Source organism: Panicum hallii, chromosome 2 (genome assembly GCF_002211085.1).
Source record: "Panicum hallii strain FIL2 chromosome 2, PHallii_v3.1, whole genome shotgun sequence".
NCBI lineage: Eukaryota > Viridiplantae > Streptophyta > Magnoliopsida > Poales > Poaceae > Panicum > Panicum hallii.
Window position 1 is genome coordinate 46697171 of NC_038043.1, and position 18892 is coordinate 46716062.

The 18892-nt window shown below is 46.4% G+C and overlaps 3 protein-coding genes across 5 annotated transcripts; 1 reads left to right on the forward strand and 2 right to left on the reverse strand.

Moving 5' to 3' along the window:
• The first annotated feature begins 67 nt into the window (after window positions 1-67).
• LOC112882178 (predicted GPI-anchored protein 58) lies at window positions 68-880 on the forward strand. Its single transcript, XM_025947164.1, has one exon. It carries the CDS (start codon window positions 204-206, stop codon window positions 576-578), a length of 375 nt encoding a protein of 124 aa, XP_025802949.1. The 5' UTR covers window positions 68-203; the 3' UTR covers window positions 579-880.
• Window positions 881-10636: 9756 nt separating this feature from the next.
• Window positions 10637-14573, reverse strand: LOC112879415. 2 transcript variants are annotated; one of them, XM_025943658.1, is made up of 5 exons: window positions 14190-14573; window positions 11598-13393; window positions 11248-11452; window positions 10858-11165; window positions 10637-10814 (listed from the first exon to the last, which is right to left on the reverse strand). In XM_025943658.1, exons 1-4 carry the CDS (start codon window positions 14201-14203, stop codon window positions 10874-10876), a joined length of 2307 nt encoding a protein of 768 aa, XP_025799443.1. In that variant the 5' UTR covers window positions 14204-14573; the 3' UTR covers window positions 10637-10814; window positions 10858-10873. The 2 variants fall into 2 exon arrangements, with proteins under 2 accessions (XP_025799443.1, XP_025799444.1); XM_025943659.1 differs by having other exon boundaries at window positions 11598-13352; window positions 14190-14571.
• Window positions 14574-14953: 380 nt separating this feature from the next.
• LOC112883556 (NADH dehydrogenase [ubiquinone] 1 alpha subcomplex assembly factor 2) lies at window positions 14954-18519 on the reverse strand. 2 transcript variants are annotated; one of them, XM_025948866.1, is made up of 8 exons: window positions 18226-18519; window positions 18003-18062; window positions 17773-17825; window positions 17586-17637; window positions 16330-16389; window positions 15999-16049; window positions 15820-15886; window positions 14954-15279 (listed from the first exon to the last, which is right to left on the reverse strand). In XM_025948866.1, the coding sequence occupies exons 1-8, from the start codon at window positions 18338-18340 to the stop codon at window positions 15216-15218; spliced, it is 522 nt and encodes a 173-aa protein (XP_025804651.1). In that variant the 5' UTR covers window positions 18341-18519; the 3' UTR covers window positions 14954-15215. The 2 variants fall into 2 exon arrangements, with proteins under 2 accessions (XP_025804651.1, XP_025804650.1); XM_025948865.1 differs by having other exon boundaries at window positions 15978-16049; window positions 18226-18514.
• Between the last annotated feature and the right edge of the window lie 373 nt (window positions 18520-18892).

The window sequence follows — 18892 nt, forward strand, 5'->3', positions numbered from 1 at the left end:
CTCTCTCTCTCTCTCTCTCTCGAAGGGCGCCGCTATTTAACAGCCTTCGCGCTACCGCCCCCAACCTTATTCTCTCTCTCTACCCACCTCTTGTTCTTGGCTTCTTGCAATTGCACCCCCTCCTCCAGGGGCGAGGAGAATTCGATCCCAATTTGCCGCGGGAGGTCGTCGTCGGTAATTGGAGCGAGGGGAGGGGGGCAGTAATGGCGTCTCCCGCCGACGAGGCTCTCCCGGCGCTGCCGCCCATCAAGACGGCGCCTTTGCCGCCCCCGCCGTGCACCTCGGCCTCAGCGTCTCCGTCGGCCCCGGCGCCGGCGCCGGCTGGGGACGGCGCGAAGGCGGCGGCTGAGGAGGAGGAGGAGGAGGATCGTGAGCCGTCGACGCCGACGTCGGAGGAGAGCAGGCTGCGGCCGGCCGCGGTGTGCCCGCCGGCCCCGCGGAAGCCGCCGGCGCCGCGGATGCCGGTGAAGCGGAAGCCGCCGCTGCCCTCGCCCGCGCGGGTGTTCGTCGCCGTCCCGCGCGACCTCTCCACCGTCTTCCGGTCGCTGCCGCCCAAGAAGCGGATCCGGGTGTCGTGATGCTGCGATCTGGCCGCAATTCACCACCGGCTCCCAGGCTTGGTCGATTTCTTGGAGAATTCTTCCGAGTTCTTGGCTTTTCTTCTTCTTCTTCTTTTTTGCCCCTTGGGTTACTGGTACCCACGGCCATGGTATAAATTATAAGTCGCGGTATAAATAACGTGCTATTTTTCTGCGTGTTTTTATTTTTCTTCCTTTTTAGTTGTGTTTGCGTGAGGAGAATTTGTAGCTCTAGAGATGAAGATATTTCTGTTACTGAATGGAAGCAGTTCAAAGAAAAGCAAACTTGTAAGAAAAATTCACACTGATCCTGCTAATTATGATGCCTACCTGAATTATTTATCATAGCCTCAGTTTTGCTTGGTGCTGAATCTGCAAAGAATTCGGAAATTCAGCCATTAATTGTCGATCATAATTCGGTGGATATGGAAAAACCAGCGCACATGAAGCCATGAGCACGGTGACAAACTGCTAATTAATTCGGGTAGATCCACCATTTCTACCACAAGACACCACAGAATTGTTAATTGTGTGATAATCCTGTGACAAGTTTGAATTGTTTCGAACTTACTTTACTGAATGCTCTCGGCAGTGGACGGATTAGATACCCTGCCCATCAAATCAATTCGGCAAAAGAAAATGGCTCTGATGGTGAGCGTACTTTTGCTTGTGTTTGTCCGAATGCAAGAGAGAGAACAGACAGAGCGAATCTTCCATTGATCAGGACACGACATGATTTTTCTGTTCCTCTCGCTCAATTTCCATCGATCTTTGCAGGGTAACAGCCTCTCTGGACGCATAATTACCCGGTCTGTCCCTCTACTCTCTGCCTATAAACACCAATTAAACAGATCGTTTGAGCTCTGTCAATCTCATCCGAAGCTTTTTTTATTCTTTTACTACCTCTGTAAAATGAACTGTTGTATCACATCTTCACAGCCGAGACACCACTGAAAATCTGAGAAGAATCCAAGCTCCCAAGTTTCAAGAACATGCAGCCGATGGATCATGACAGGGAAAAAGGCCAGGCAACAAGTTTTCCTCTCAGGGTCTTTTGTCTTGTGCTACATTGGTCAGTCAGTGCACATCTAGCTCACAAGTAGTAGAACAGTTCAGCCATATACACATACATTGACTGCCAGACCCACAGTTCAGGTAGCAAACACTCCAAGTGTCTTATCCTGATGAAAGCTGAAAACTCCCATATGGATTTTAATTTTGGGCCTTTTGCATGCACACTATTTTTCAGGATAGAAGCTCTTGCAGTTACTACAGCAAAGTTCAGTTCAGTTCAGCTAGCATGGCCTTTGTCTGTAGAAGATTATGATGGGAAAAGTCTGTGATGATGCCCTGAAGAAGGGGGAGAGGAAGCTGAGGAACTGGAAAAGCCACCTCACGGCTCACATGGGTTGTTACTTGCAGTTACGGTCAGTGTTGTTGCCTCAGGAACAGGTCACCCGAGCACTTTATCCCAGGATGACGCGAGGGATTAGGGCTTTCCGAGCCCTTCTGTTACTCCTGCATGGCTGCGTCTTCAGTTTTTAACCTGCAGTAGAATCTGTTGTCAGCAGCACAAGGAATGTCTCCAAACCTACCCACTATTTTTTCACGAGTGTTAAAAATTGTCCCGGCTAGCTGATACTAACCCCGAGAAAGATACCTTTTTTCCAGATATGATGGTTAATTTTGGGCCCTGGTTAGGCACTAGACCCTGTCACTAGAATGTGGGCCCAGACAATAGCACCTGGCAAAATGGAATGAATTATAGATGTAGATGGCCAGGGTGATGGCAACACGTTGGGCACTGAAACTCGGTGTGCACACCCCTGCATTTTCCAGTGAAAAAAAAAGTAAAACAGAGATAAATGCGAGGCTGTGAAGTCAAGCGGCGAAGCACGTACGCATGCAAAGTAAATAACCTTAGGATTCTTTCGCCAGCGGTAAATTTTTTCCTGCATGTCTGGCTTGTCAACGGACAGCGGTAGGTAAATTCTTGCAGTAAGTAAATTCACCTCCCAACCGTTGTTGGCTCTCCACATTTTTCTCTCCAGGTAACAGCAGGATCCAAGGCTAGTACTGGCGGCGAGGTAAATGTGTGGAGGACTCGTCTTTATTTTCCCACGCCCATTTATTTACCCAGCTAATGTCTGCTACGTTTTCCATGCCAATTATATTCCCTGCATTTTTTTAATTTCCGTCTCGTGCCATGTCAGTGCAGCTGCAGGCTCCATGAATTGAAAAGGGAAATGAGCTCATTGACTCTTTCACAGCATTATTGGCAAGATGATCTTAGTTTATAATTGGACACAGGCAGACAGCCTCTGAAGCTAACTTTCCGGTGATTATTTTTAAAAATGGGATTTTGAACACGCGCGAAATGTACAAAATAATAACTTTAAACGCAGTAGTATCAACTCTGTTCAAATCATTTATTTACCCAACTAACGTCTGCTACATTTTCCATGCCAATTATATTCCCTGCGATCTTTTTTCCTAAATTCCATCTCGTGCCATGTCAATGCAGCTACAGGCTAGAAGAATTGAAAAAGGAAAAAAGAGCTCATTGGCCCTTTCACAGTATTGTCGGCAAGATGATCTTAGCCTTTGTTTGGATCCCAAGGGCTTTTGCTCTTTCACATTATATGTTTCGATATGTTTCGATGCCAATTAGTAGGGGCGAAGCCGCGTGGTGGCATAGGGGTCCGCCGACCTTGACGACTTCCACGAGATCCCTTATACCCAACAATTTTTCACCGTGGATCCCGTTAAACTTCAACAAGAATTCGGCTGATCCGGTGGCATTTTATGTGGCTTCGTCCCTGCCAATTAGGAGAATTAAACATGAGCTAATTATAAAATTAATTGCATAACCTATATGCTATTTTGCGAAACGAATCTATTAAATCTAATTAGCATATGTTTACTGTATCATTTAATTTTGTTATTAGTCTATATTTAATACTTTTAATTAGTAATTAAATATTCAATGTGATAGAGCTAAACTTTAGCCCTGCCGGATCCAAACAGAACTTTAGTTTATCATTGCGCATAGGAATGACAATTTTAGCTGACAGGCGAGGACATAGGCATGAATTCACCTATGGACTTGCCCGAAACAAAGTATTGTGACCTACTAGTAAACATGTCATTCTAATGTTTAACTCATTCTCATGTGATTGTGTGAACCACACGAATTAATTTGCGAGACTGTGAGAACTATAAAATATGAGAGTGAGATTTTACTTTGTAGTGTCATTACATGTTGCACTTGCTCAGATGGAAAATATGGAAATACTTAACATAAAATTGAATGCAATTGCTTTCATGCAACTATGAAGTAGACCCTGCAGAGGACAACACGATGTAGAACAGAGTGTTTATTTCTCCATTCTTACTATTTGCATTGGCTTATATGGGTGGTAGATTTGAACTGTACTTGTTTGTAAGATCAAGATGATATTTTTTCCATGCCAATTATATTCCCTGCGATTTTTTTAAGATTGTTTCGTGCCATGTCAGTACAGCTGCAGGCTCCATAAATTGAAAAGGAAAAGGAGCTCATTGACCCTTTCACAGCATCATTGGCAAGATTATCTTAGTTTACCATTGCACACAGGTAGCCAGCCTCTGAAGATAATTTTCCAAAAAAAAAACTGGAATCTTGAATACGCGCACGAAATGTAAAAAAGCAATAACTTTAAATGCAGTAGTACGTATCAACTCTGTTCAGATCATCCCTTCTAGTTTTAATTTGGTCCCGGCAGAAATGTGCGCGCTGCCAGTCACTCAGTCCTGCCAGCGGCAGCGTGTCCACTTGGCACTTGCCCAATCATACTCGCTCCATTATTAGAAAAGCTCCCTCCAAAACCAAATTTCAAAATCCAAATTCATCCAAAACCGTGCTGAAACTGAAACTACCGGGACAGCGGGCGGCGATCATCAATGGAATGGAAAGAGGATCACCTTCTTTTGTCGGAATCGTTCTGGGATCGCCCTCGCTGCCGTTTCCGGGGGTCGACATGCATTTGCTCCTCACCAACGCTCTGCTTTGGTTTCAGAAAACAAAAGGGACAGCCAGTTAACTCCGGATCCTCGAGGACGACGGCTTTTCCCTTCCGGTTTGCTTTGGGCACTGCAGCAACCGCGGCAGGGAAGCATGAATGCAGCTGCGCTGTAGCCTCACATGAAGACTACTCCACCCAACAAAGATTTGGGCCAGTCAGAATTCGGGCTAGCTTTCAAAAGAAAGTCAGAATTCAGACACGGCTTGTCCTGCTAATTTCAGATCCAAATGGCCGCTTTAACCCTGCCACACCAACCAGTCCTCCGCGGTGGTACGGCTAGGACTAACACTAACCCTGCTGCAGCTTTAGTACAAGCTCTATTGATTTTCAGTAACCACCCTTCCTGCCCAACTGGCCGGCTAGGACAAACCAGTGGTTGTGGGGGCAAGGTATGTAACCGCACCCTGCCATGGAGGGCATGTATTGGTCACTACAAACTACTTGCAAATTCAGTATCTGTTCATACCTAATAGCTTGTCCAGCCTATTAATATTTAATATAGTGAGTGAGTGCAGTGAAAGGATTTGGTAGGGCGGTCAGAGGATTTGGTAGAAGTTGTTTGGCACTGTGCATCTCTCAAAGGAGTTCAGATGAGTTTGAAAGTTGAGGTAAATGTTTTTTTTGTTGTATATTTGTGATGTTCGCTGATGCATTGTTTTTGTGTCATCAACTGCAGAGTACCAACAACAGGGCTCCTCCAAATGGCGCGCACTAGCGGCTAAGCTGCGAGTCGCCCGTGCTTTCTTCGCAGCAGGTCCGGGTCCGGCTGGGACGAGCGAGACACCAGCAAGATCCACGAGCGGCAGTCGCTTTCTGGGCCCCGCTCGTCAGGCTTCCATTCCTTTCCGCTGAACTTAGGATGCTGAATGCGATCTGCCAAAGACGACAGATCGGAACGTACGGAGCTGGTTCTGTCAGAGCTAAGTTTACCAGTAATCATAAAAGGCGAAAGAGAAATGGCTAATTGTTTGCACACTGCTCTTGCCAACAAGAGGTAAGATACCAGCAGATTTTTTTTTCTTGTCATTTTTTTTTGTGAATATTCATAGTGATGGGATGTTACTGGATACAGGAAAACGTAAGCCACGGAGATGCATCATCATTCGTGTACAATATACGTCATCGCGAACCTGATTCTCGATCGATTTTCATTTCCTCCAACAACCTGAGCGACGAGAATATGCATGCATGATCACAGCAAAAGCAAGTGCGAGCCTTGCCATGCAAGCAACGTGTGATGCTGCTCGCCCTTTAGGCTTTTGACCGCTCTACTCGGAAGCCTTTTGTCCACAACAAGGAAGCCGATCCTAGTAGGAATATTGTAGGATGCCGACGATGGAGCTGGAGCTGGAGTGGATGACGACAGATTCATGGGCGTCCCACCTATCTACCAGTTGCCCCCCCCATCTCGGCGATGCATTGCAAGCAATGTATATCCAAAGTTGCGTTAGGAGTTTGGGACCACGATGATTGCGTTGGGAGTTTGGGACCACGATGATCCGCATGGCAATTTTTCCTTCACCAGCTATAGCTGATGCCGAAAGAGACCCGGCCGGCCGGCCGTCTCGTGCCGAATACTGCACGCCTCGCCGCCGGCCGGCGAGTACCGGTCGCGTGCATGTCCGCCGTCGCGCAGCACGGCCCGCGCGGTGATCGCGCGCGCGCGCGCGTGGTAGGACGACGAAGAGCTAGCTAGCTAGCAGATCAGCCGGGCGACCGTGCCTGCGCGCCGCGTCTAGTCGTCGCTGGGAAAAGGAGGGAGAGTTGATTTCCTGCTCGCTCGCGCGCGGGCGCACGCACGGGCCCGGCCGGGCGCCGCCTTGAATGTGTCCATGGCGCCGCGCGCGACCGCGTCCCCGTGTGTGTGCGAGTGCATGGCGAGATCCGCGCGCGCGTCCGTGGCGCACGTGCCTCTGGACGGACGCCGTCGTCGTGCACCGTGCTCTGCCTCGCCGACCGACAGACCGACCAACCGACCGACCGACCGGGGAGATCGATCGAGAAGGAAACGGAGCGGAGCGAGCGGCCGGGCCGGGGAGTCAAGAGGCGGCAACAGTGCAAGGACGAGGGGTGCGTGCTCGACGCCTCGACCGGTGGAGCTACAGATCGAGAGGCGGCGTCATGTGCAGCGACCAGGACGCGCGCGCGCACGGTTGGTCCTCCATACTACAACAGCTGGCTAACTAGCTCACCAAGGGACGGCCAAGCGGCGCAGCTGGCTTGTCACGGCCGCAGCCCACGGGCACACGTCGAGACCTGCACAACATACACACTGTTAGCGTACGCAGCAAACACAGTGGCACAGACACGCTCTTGAAAACGGTGGAAAGACACCCACGAGTGCAGCAACCGTGCCCTGACGTCTGAAGACGTAGCCTGATGCGCCTGGCTGATGAAACCACGCCCTGAAGCTGGACGTCCTGAAGCATGTCTACTCGAGAACACAGCGTGCACTGGACCCCTTTTCTTTTCTGCATAAAGCCTCGTGTTGGCAATGGCATGGAGAACAAAGGACACTGGCGTGTCGACGACGGGCAACCCCGTACGGCAGCCGTGAAGACTACGCATCCGATCCGACGATCTCGACAAGGCTTTTACAAAAGGAGGTCGTATCCTCCGTATCCTCACGACGGCCAAATTGCGTATGCTGGCTAAGCTCACGCCGGCATGATCATCACTCGCAGCAGCCACTACACTCATGAGCCTTGACACGCCGGCTCAATCATTCCTTCCAGGTCCGGGTCTACACTTGAGCCTCTACGCTTCAATCTACCAGTAGAAGCTAGCAAGGCTAGACAAACCACAGGCAGACCAGAGGTCTCCGGTGGATTGAACAACCGAGCAACCAACTGCATTCAGCTCCGGACACCAGCAGCTTGCCATGCAGTGCTGCTCGTTGCAATGCTTCAGACTAGCTGAGCGCTCAACACTGGTGGCCCATATATATGCAGTGCCTGGTGCATTTTAGCTGACGGGGCGGATAGTAGCAGCATCAGTCTAGTCTGATAACATTGGCATCAAAAGGACAAACGAAACATCAGAGATGTGTTGCAGATGCTACAAACCGAAAAAAAGGAGAGTGGTTCCGTTTCAGCAGTAGGATTCGTATCCCAAAATGTCCTGCAACGCCAACAGCCCAGCCATCGTCAACCCATGCAGAAGGGAGATTCGATTCAGAGCTTGCCAGAGGCGTTCTGAACTCCTGATGCTAGCTAGGTTTCAGCTCACTATTTCACATACAACCTAGATATCATGCTACTGACAGGTTAAGTTTCACAATCTTGCCAAGGGCCTCCTGATGCTACGTTTCAGCTCAGTATCAAGTCATAACATGGAAGACAGTTCTTACGTGGCTTGAAGTTTCTCTCTGACGAATAGCAATCGGAAGATCAAAGTCACCGGTTGATTACCTGTTCTCCTCATGCTGGAGAAGATTTCCTGTACTCCTCAAGCGCAGCATCAGGCCGGTGCCAAGCTAGTGATTGTCTTATTAAGCCTCCTAAACGCATAGCTTTGTATCTTGAAAGATGGACTAAAGAGAAAACCGGGATTGAAGAAGCACTCCGCTGCATGCAATGGACTATGAAGCCGCTTCTCCATCCTAGCATCAATTACTCTAACATTGGGTCCATACAGACAAGCATTATGCATCATCTTTTTCCTTGTTGATTCTTTTGCCTTCTCCATAGCTTCATAATAAAGGTAACCCATGAAAGGTTTTTCATAACCATCGACCAAGCGCAGGGACACGCAACATGGGCTCAGTGAACCTCGATAGCATGTTTGCATTGGGCCCAAAAGTCGGCATCTAGCAGAATGATAGCTGCAGCATCTTTTCCAACAGCAGCTTTTGCATAGGTTCATACCATCCATTTGTTACTACTAGTAAACATTTCGCAGACTCAAATTTAAGAATGCACCGGAGGCTAAGAAAATAAATCTTGAGATGGCAGGACGAAAGAGATCTCTACCAATTGTGAACTCTTTCTACAGCAAAGACAAAACCAATGCATGATTATATATGAATTTTGCTATCTTTCTCCCTTTATGTAAAGTAAGTATCACTGATCATTAATCACATGGAAAAATTTAGGATCTGCGAAATTCTCCAACATTAAATCAATGAAACTGTATATTGAGAACTTGTACATGAATGAATCACAAATGAAGGACCTTAGGATAGGCACAAGTATTCAGATATCACTGAGAACACAACAATTGTATAAATCTTCATCTTTGATTCGTCCATGATGTCGCAGCACTGCAAACAAACTCATGAGTGATAACCACGCATATGAAAGTTTTCATATCCTAACGCAAGTTATGAGCTTAATACAAATTTAAGCGATGACTAACAGCATCTTGAACGCACCAGATGCTGAATGACTGCCTCTAGTGACGACCGACGACTTGGCGTGTTCCTGAGCAAAAAAAGAAGGACCTGGACCTCTGATTCTTCACCATAACACGGACAAATGTTAGGGGTTGTCAGAGCAACTGCAATCAGATGCTTGCACATTTTACTTGAGATTATTTTGGGTCATCTTGGATCGCTGTAACTTTGCGTGCGCGGACATCTTCTTGCTCCAGTCGGAGCACGAGCACGTGTTGCTCTGCGTCTTGCTCTTGCTCTTGCTGGAATTAGCAATGCGACCGCAGAGCTCAAGCGAAGGCCGGTGTCAGAACATCCTCTTGTCATACGGGAGGAAGAAGAACATGGGATAAGAGCCCAGCGCTGCGTTTGCAGCAATGGCGTGCGACGAATCGGGCGCACCTCCTCTCCGCTCCTTGCAAACGGCAGAAGTCAGGGGACTGGAGACCCGGGGCTGGTGCCTGAGTGGTGAGTGAGTGGGACGGAGCATTGCGCTTCCGGCAGGAACGGCAGCAGGGGAGGACGGCGGCGGGCGGCGCCGTCGCCGGACAAGCCGATCCAAACCAGGGCTCAGGGGTTCATTTGCAAAATATCCGGATCGCGATTAATAACCGCGATCCAAATTAGGGATGTTTATGAAAATATATAGAGCTATATGTAAATATTCGGATCGCGATTATTAACAGCGATCCAAATTAGGGGTTTATTTGAAAATATTTAGGGGTCAATATGCAAATAATCGGATCGAGATTATTAATCGCGATCCAAAGAGGGGTGCATTTGCAAAATATTGGGGGCTATATGAAAATAATCTGAGGGGAAATTCGGCGCTGCCGTTTCGGCGGCCGGCGGCTTCGCGCCGCCGCTGGTGACCTCGACCTCCGCTTGCGACGTCGCACTTGCACCGAGCGATCCTCGGGAGAATCCATGATTCCTGCTGGCGCCTCCGGAGTGCGGACCCCCTCGGGCCCCTAGCTCCTGGAGATGCTGCAGGCTGTCAGAGGCTCAGAGCGAGCGGGCGGAAGCTGCGACGGGCTGACGATCCCATTGGCTAGGCTGCTCCCGCTGGCTTCTCGTGAGATGAAGCCACCAAGCGCGCCGTCGGGGTGCACCTCTCTGCGGCCTGCACGGCCGGCTCGTCGCCTTGCAGGTCCCGTGCGTGCCTGCTCCAACTTCTCCGTCCTCTTCCGCCGCCTCGGCAATTCGGCATCGTCTTCAAGTGCGCCGAGCTGGAGTGCTTTGTCAAGGCAACCTCCTCCCTCTCGCATCTTCTTCTCTTCCGCCTCTAGTTTCTAGACTAGTCCCTGCATTCATCTCGGATTTTTCTTTCTTTTTTTTTTTGACGGAAGCATTCTTCTCGGAATTGCAATGCTGATTGAGTTTCTGGTGTGATTTAATCCAACATTTAGTTTGCTTGTATTTGTATGTTGTGATTGTGAAGATCAGTCAAACGTTGTTATGACAAAAGCCTCAAGCAGATCAAGTGAATTATCCTGTGTTCTTTTTCCTTTCTTTTTCATTACTAGTATATGCACGAATGTCATCAGAAATATGTTTCACTAATGGTCCCTTAAAGCGTGGTCTAGCAGATGCTACGGCTTGTAACACTGACAGACAGAAAGTAGATTTAGAAGCAGTAAGGGTATATTTGCATCATATCACCACCTAGCCATTGCAATTCTAGCATCTTGTAAAAGATCATTTGGAGCTTCTGCACCATCCATGCTATGTTGATGCAGAGGGAAGTTTTGGAGTCTGATTGGTCTCTTGATGTTGATGCCTTGATGGTACGTTCTACTTCACCTAATATCTTATCCGCCTCTTCAGGAAAATGAATATCTCCGGTCCAATGGGACAGGTTAAGGTTCACCATGTTGGGTGACATACAGGTAGGGGTCTTGATCTGGTTGCGGGCAGTACAAATCATCTGCTGCCGACCAGGAATGTGCTGTCATTGGGGCATCCTCCTCGTCGTCAAGAGCAACGAGCTCTTCATCGTCAGAAGTCGGTTCGGCAAATGGTGCATCTACGTTCTCCCAGTTCAGGTCATCTCTACAGAGAAGGCTAGGCTGTTCGCTGACCCATTCATCCAAAACATTGATGTTGTCCAGGCTGATAGGATCGATGGTGTCTTTAAGCTTATGCAGGTTCCTGCGTGACAGTAGTGAACTGTAAGTAGAAACTCAGGTTGTGAATTACACATGAAAATATGAAATGATTTCAATTTTTATACCTTTCTCGAAGCTTCAGATTGTACCGAACAAATATGATATCCTGTAACCTTGAACGTTCAAGCCTGCTTAGCTTCGTGGAATGGAGATATTTGAAGAGATCCCAATTCCTTTCACACCCTGTTGCACTACAACATTGGCTGAGGACTCGGACTGCAAGACTTTGAAGCTCTAGGGTTCCATTACCAAAGTTGTCCCACCATGCAACTAATAAACAAAGATGTCACATTGTGAGGTTAAGGTATATAGAAAGGCAAACATCGTTATGTAAAAAAATAGATCCTTTCTTATTATGCAAAATTAAAACCTCAGATACTGCCACATTGAGTCATAACATGGAAGTCATTCCTACCTGGATTAAGTTTCTGTCTTTGACGAATTGCAATAGGAAGGCCAAAGTCACCTGTTGATTTCTTGTACTCCTCAAGCTGGAGAAATATCTTATCTTGCACCTCACCATCAGGGACTAAACTTGCTATTGTCTTCATAAGCCCTCTAAATGCATAGCTTTGCATCTTAAAAGAGGGGCTGAAGTAAATACCAGGATTGAAGAAGCATCCTGCTGCATGCAACGGACTATGAAGTTGCTTCTCCATCCTTGCATCGATTACGCGAACATATGGTCCATACAGACAAGCCTTGTGCATCATCCTTGCCCTTATTGACTCCTTTGCCTTTTCCATTGCATCAAAAAGATAGCCCATGGAAGGGTTTTCATTACTATCCACCAAGCGCAGGACACGCAACAGCGGCTCTGTGACCTTAACAGCATGTTTGCACTGGGCCCAGAAGTCAACATCTTTCCAAATAATAGATGTGACATCTTTTCCAACACTGCCTTTAGCATAAGTTGATTTCACCCATTTGTTGCTGGTAACCATTTGGCGGAGCTCTTTTTCAAATTTAACAATGCATTGGAGACTAAGAAAATGAGTAGCAAATCTCGAGATGGAAGGACGACACAGATCTCTACCATTTGTGAATTCTGTCCTCATTAAAGACAAAGCCCAAGCATGATTGTATACAAACTTTGTTATCTTTCTGGCTTTACCTAAGGTCTCATTGATCTTAGGAAAGTATCTAGGATCTGCAAAATTCTCCAACATTAAGTCAATGCAATGTGCTGCACACGGAGACCAAACAAATGTGCCATATCTTTCCTCCAGAATCTTAACAGTAGCCTTATATCTTGGATCTATATCAGTAATAAACTGAACAATGTTTTTAGGTCCAACTTCTCTAATAACCTGATCAAATATTGCAAGTAAATCTGCTCTCTCTGTTGAAGTATTTACGGACTTCAAAAACATAGTACCGCATGGACAGTTTACAAGAAAACTGATTATGGAACCCTCTCCATCGCCCTTTTGTCTATCAGCAATAATTGAGCAACCACGTATACTCCATTCTCTCTTCAGATCATCAAGATATTCATGAATGTCTTCAGCAATATGTTTCAATAGTGGCTTACGTAGGTCATGATACGATGGTCCCTTGAAGCCCAGCCCAGCAGATACTATGGCTTCTAGCATAGGCTGATAGAAAGGAGATTTAGCCGCACTAAAGGGTACATCTGCATCGTACCACCATTTAGCCATAGCAATTCTAGCTTCGTGTGACAGATCATTTGGAGCTTCTGCACCATCCATGCCATGCTGAACCATGTCTTCTGAAGCCATAAATGCACCACTGCTAGGCTCTGAGCCTGTGGCAGCTTGCGGAGGAAAGTACCCCGTTCTTCGCTTCCTTGATGGTCTAAATTGGCTTCCAGAGCATCCTTCAGTTGAGAAAATAGCATGTGAAGAATCTTCGACATGTGAATCGCGGACCTCTCTAATCTCATACCTTCTCTCTTCACTTTTCCATTTCTCATCAATTTGTTGTATTATCTGACGCTTCACATCATTGGGTACCTTCTTGCAAGATTCAACTTGCCCAGGAATTCCAGCAAGATGATGTTTAAAGCGAGTAATGCCGCCCCCGCCAATCTTTTTGCCACAATGAAGACATATAATGGCATTTCTTGAAGCAGCATCCACTTTTGCATGGACCCAAGCAGGATCCAGTGGTCTCGAGGAAGATGAAGGTGATGCCATGGAGATGCCTCCTGTTGATGCAGCAATAGCACCAGCTACCTCAGTTCTAATACTAATACAGAGAGAACAAAAAAAAAATAGACCTGTTACCAGAAGTATTATACCAAATACAAATTTCGTATCATCACACTTTTGTTCCATGAATAACCAATGAAATTACAAAAGCGCAACACTTTTCATAGCATGCTAATTCCATTAAAGTACATATCAGCAAATAAATTCCGAACTTGTTCTTGTGCATGGTTTTACTGCATATTTGTTCAAACTTTACTCAAAAACTCAGATGATGCAAGCAAACAAGACTTCTATACGGTTATATTGCACAACCTTAGCGTACAGAATGCAAAAATCAAAATCTTGAGCCCCACAAAATCGTGCAGATTTTTGTTTGTGCAGTTAACAATGGCGTCTTTCATTACTAGGTCAGGCTAGAAAAAGGGGGAAAAAAACCCAGCAAATTGATTATTGATGATTTAGGCTCTTCATTGTAACGAGGACAAAAAATCAACGAGGACCAATAACCAGCAATGCAGCCAAGATTACAGTCCATGACTCCATGGCTTCTGGAGCACAGAAAAGGTCTGATCGTCTGGGCTTGCAACCAATCCGGGTGGTTTCGCATAAGTTCGCAGAACTTCCGTTCTAAGTTACCAAGCGCGCGCGGGAAGGCAACGAAGTTCAGTTCAAAAGACCGCAGCGGAAACCGGGCAACCGGCGATACATGACCGCTGGGATGAAAACCGGCCGGTTTCTACTAAATCCAGTCGAAACTCGAACTGTCTTCTTTTTGGCGAAGTACACAAGCAACTGGAAAGCACCTGAGTCGAACACTGGAGAACACTTCTCACCTCTCTCCAGTCATCAAATGGTTGAGCCGTCGAGGTCGAAGGCTTCCTACTTCGTGCCGGGCTCCCCCAGGCGGCAGATCTGGTCGGCGAGGTGGGAGAGGCAGAAACCGGCGCGAAGCTGGGAGTCAGCCGAGAAACCGGAAGTCATCCACAGCGGTGCCGGTGCGGTAGGGTTTGCGGAACGGTCGCCGGAATCAAGAGTGCCGCAGCCGCTGGGCGGCGACAACCGGTGGGGATGGGCGAAGTTTTCGTGTGGAATCCGGCGGCTACCACTGCAGTCACGGCGGTTTCCATTCGGGTGGCTTTACCGATGCCGTGATGAGGATCGGGGCGGAAACGCTTTCAATTATTTCCGTTTCCTCATTTGTATAACGGAAAAGGTAAATGTTGTGAATGTCCAGGTCTTTTGGGTCATCCAACAACCGAATTTAAATCGGCTCATAGCGCCCCAGCTCTTATGAGCCTCCCACGAGCTGGTTTAGATTTGGGGTTTGGAGGCAGTGGCCAGAGAAGGAATGTTGCCCGCGGCTGGTGACATCAAGTAACACTGATGAACAACAGTTGACAACCAGTAAGTAGCGTCTAGGTGGGAACAATAACGAGGATATTGGGAGGGAACTCGTCATGGATGATGGTAAGGACGCTCAAAAGAATGCAAGTTGCTAGTGGCTGTCGAATGGAGGAACATAATGATGAGGAACTGGCTGAGGATACGCAGGACAATGGACCTGATAGAGCCACCATACAAGGAAGCCTAACAGACAGAGGCATGATTCAAAACTTTGCTTAAAGTTCATTGTAGTTGCTACAACGGCCCATCAAATTACATAGGAGAAATTGGCAAAAATACAGGGGCAACATGGCGTCCTGATAGCCAACAACTCCCACAAATGCTTGGGCGACTGAACGAAGAAATTCAAGTAACTGTTTCTTCCAGCTCTAGAGCAAAGGTTAAATTGTTACATAAATAGGTGAAAGAAAATGCTCAGGTACAGCATCACCATCTGCTGACATTCAGGTTGGCATTCATGTTGGTGGCTGCCACGTCCCTGGCTTAAAAGTGGCACCAGTTCCTGTTGGTTCGGAAGACCTGTCGACAAAAGAAAGGAGGTTGAATCAATGTGATCAGATGAAGGCAATAGCAGTCAATTGCTTCTCGTTTAGCTCCTAGATCAGCTAGAGCAATGCATAAGTCAGTGCACTTTCTATACTTCTGCAATACCCAGAAGAAGTTGGGAAGATTTGACCCCAGGTGTCCATAAGATATGGTCATATGCAGTATCGATTACCATGATATTTTGATATCCAACTTCAGTTTCAGAACCCCAGAAGTTGAACTCCGTTTCCATCTCTGAATTTAGTGAGTTTACTTTACTTTACATGTTCCTTGAAAAAAAAGTACACTCTATTTTGCACATAAATAAACAGCATAATTGTTTGATCCCAGAAAATTGCAACACCATGCCGAATACTTGAGGGAAGATATAGCAAAAAGTGGGCACTTCCCACCAAAAAAGCAGGCAGAAGACAATATACTAGATATTTGTTGGCTCTATTGACTTCAAGAAGGGATCAGAGTAAGACGTGTCATCACAAATTACAGCATTTACAGAGAAGAACTGAAATTCACCTGTCATTATCTGTAGTAGAATCCTCTGTATCAGTTGCATCCTTAGGCCTAGGTACCTCCTCAGGCCCTTAAAAATGTGGACAGAAATGTCAACATGCATGTCAAAAGTAGCCACATTTGTATCCCAGTCAGAACATCACAAATTGATATAATGTTACCTTTCTGCTGATCTAGAGTACCTGGGAACTGCTGCTTCACAAAACTTTGGAGATTTGGAGATTCAGATTTCCCTGCATTTGGAGGAATATTAGTTTTCAAAAAAATCATTAGTGAAAAAAGGGCCATATGAGATCTTTCCCCCTTCACCAACATGACAGGGTGAAACTACATAGGAAAACATAATGATAATACAAGCAGCACAAAAAGGTAAAAGAAACACAGCGTTGTTCTAAAAGTGGCGTTGCATGTTGCAGTGCAGGAAGAATGCTAAACAATACAGTGCAGAAAAATCCACAGAAAGCTAAACTGCAGATAAGCAAAGGTTGAAGTAACAATTACCAAAGAACATACCAATTTTCTTGACTGGTCGGACACCAGCCTTTCTTTCCTCTTCTTCTTTGTTTTTGAGAACTTGATCGAACACATATTAAATATATTAGTGGAGAAATGCACAAGTTATTGCCATCATTAAGTAAACAACAAGATGAACTCATGAATAAATAAAACTAATGTAGAATTAAAAATGATGAGTCTTGATTCTTGAAGAAACAACACTTCAGTAAAGAGGCAACACCATAATACCAGGAAACATATGCCAGTACAAATAAGATCTTAAACTGCAGCGCAACTAGAATGAAAAATTCACAAATGCATATGTATCCAGTAAATAAAATTTTGTATTGTAATAACTGATTTTTAAACAAAAGTTAAGCCCATAAACCAATGGCAAAATATGCCTACACGAATTGTACTCCCAACATGTTATCCATATAACTGTATGAATCAGGCTTTCATCAAGATTAGGTTCACGAGATTAGCAAGCTAAATTTTAAGTTCACGCTAGTTCAAAAGGGAAACGGTGTTGCTAATTACTTTCCTGATAACCAGTTACACCCCAAGGTAACTGAATCACCATAACATTCTAATTTGTTGATGTAATGCTTGCAATAGGGGTTCAAATTTCGTAGGTGACTATGTCCATCCAGTCTCGTGTGAAGGACTCTCGGTACAAAATATGATACAGTTTCCATTTATGAAATAAGAAAAGTAAATCTTACTACCAAAGCGAAGAATAAGTGCATCTGACTAATATTTTTTCCATTTCACTGATATATTGCATATTATAGAAACTTTTAGCACAAAGTGCATATTATGATAACTATGGGCTACCATAAAAATGGTTATTGCCATCATATACGAAGCGATCCAAATGAAAAACAAGCATATATCTAATAGATAAATGGGAATATTTTTTTCAGATCATAATTCAGAAGTAGTCACTGAACAAGTAACATAGATTTATCAAATGTTAAGTTTTCCCCTAGATAAAATAAAAATAGCCTCACAGCCAGATATCATAGGGTAAAGTCTTTTGTTGCCATTGCAATTTTATGGATTGCAAATTTTTGCAGTGGCAAATAAGGAATTGCCCCGCTGATTTAAATCAGCAATATATGCATAACACCCCAGTAACAACTGAAAACTTGCACAGTAAGCTATGAAATATCTTCTAAAACATGTCAGAGTGCTCAGTGGCATGCATAATGGACCAGGCTTACTAATGAAAGCATAGGTGATTTTACAAGTAGGAAACATCAGATACATACCTTCAATGTTTTGCCTGACACGTTCACGCCTTGCTTCCAGCTCAGCCAATTCCTAAATGAGTAAAATGGTGCGGCAACACATCAGCGTCAGATGCAATGGTCAATGTGCTCTCCTCGCTGAGTTTGAATTAGAATAGTAAAAGCACAAATTGAAGAACAGTGCATGGTGTCACGCTCTTGTTCCTACCTCTGGCGTTGGAGCTTTCTTCCTTTGGCCATTCAACCAGCAAATCCACTCGACTACAATCACGACTTAGCTATGAGATGCTGTGTATACACTCAACGATAGAATTTAGAATCAAGGACACAATCCATACATGCCTGCAAAAACGTAGTGGCATACCAGTTAATTGGGAATTTTCAGTCACACCACAAAATCCTCACCGGACAAATGGAGCAGGAGGGGAGGTAGGTAACCTGGAACGGTGGTCGAGTCCTGGTCGGCGCCCTTGAACTCCACCCACCGCCTCTCCTTCACTGTTCCCGTATTCCGCCGTCGAGAATGACATGAACAAGAAGCAACAGCACCGAGATTTGCTTAGCCAGCATTCAAATACCCTCAGAGGAGATCAAGAGTGGATAAACTAGAAGCAAATTCGTGCCAGAAGGGGGAAGCAGGGGAGAGGACGGGGACACGTACTGGCGCCGTCGACCTCCTCGACGCGGGTGAAGTAGCGGTTGCCGGCCTTGTCGACGCCCACCTGCGTCCGCGACTGGAACATCCCCAGCAACCGCGACACCAGCCGCTTCGACATCGCCGCTTCCGGCTCTGCCCAGACCCTGCTCGCTGGAACAGGTCGCGGCTTCCCCCTCTTCGCCGCCTGCTGCTCGCCGGAACCGGTCGCCACCGCCCCCGCCGCCTCCGATGGCCGCCGGCCTGCGTATCAGTATGACTGACCCACAGACAGCCCACGACGACAGCGTCGCTCAGCTGTGGGTAAAATATCGGGCTGAGCCGTGTTTGGGCCGTTCCAGGACAGGCCTTGCAGCCCGATACTGTTTCTCTCCACCTACCTTTTGCTCAAATGATTGCCGTTCTAACCTTTTATTACATATGGCCACAAGCCCACAACGAGAGGGAGAATACCAAGAACATAACAACACACCCTATAAGAGAGCAGGTGAAAATTAAGAGCTGCGGAAGATACAAGTCCCCTTAGAAAGCGTCTTAACATCTTTACGCCAACACTCATAGCAAGCATAAATGTTGGTATGCCGTCTTTGCCTCTGTTATGCGCACACGTCGCGCATGACGTGTGCAGTCCAGGCGGCCACACCGGCTGACCCGCACGGCGGCAGGGCCGCAC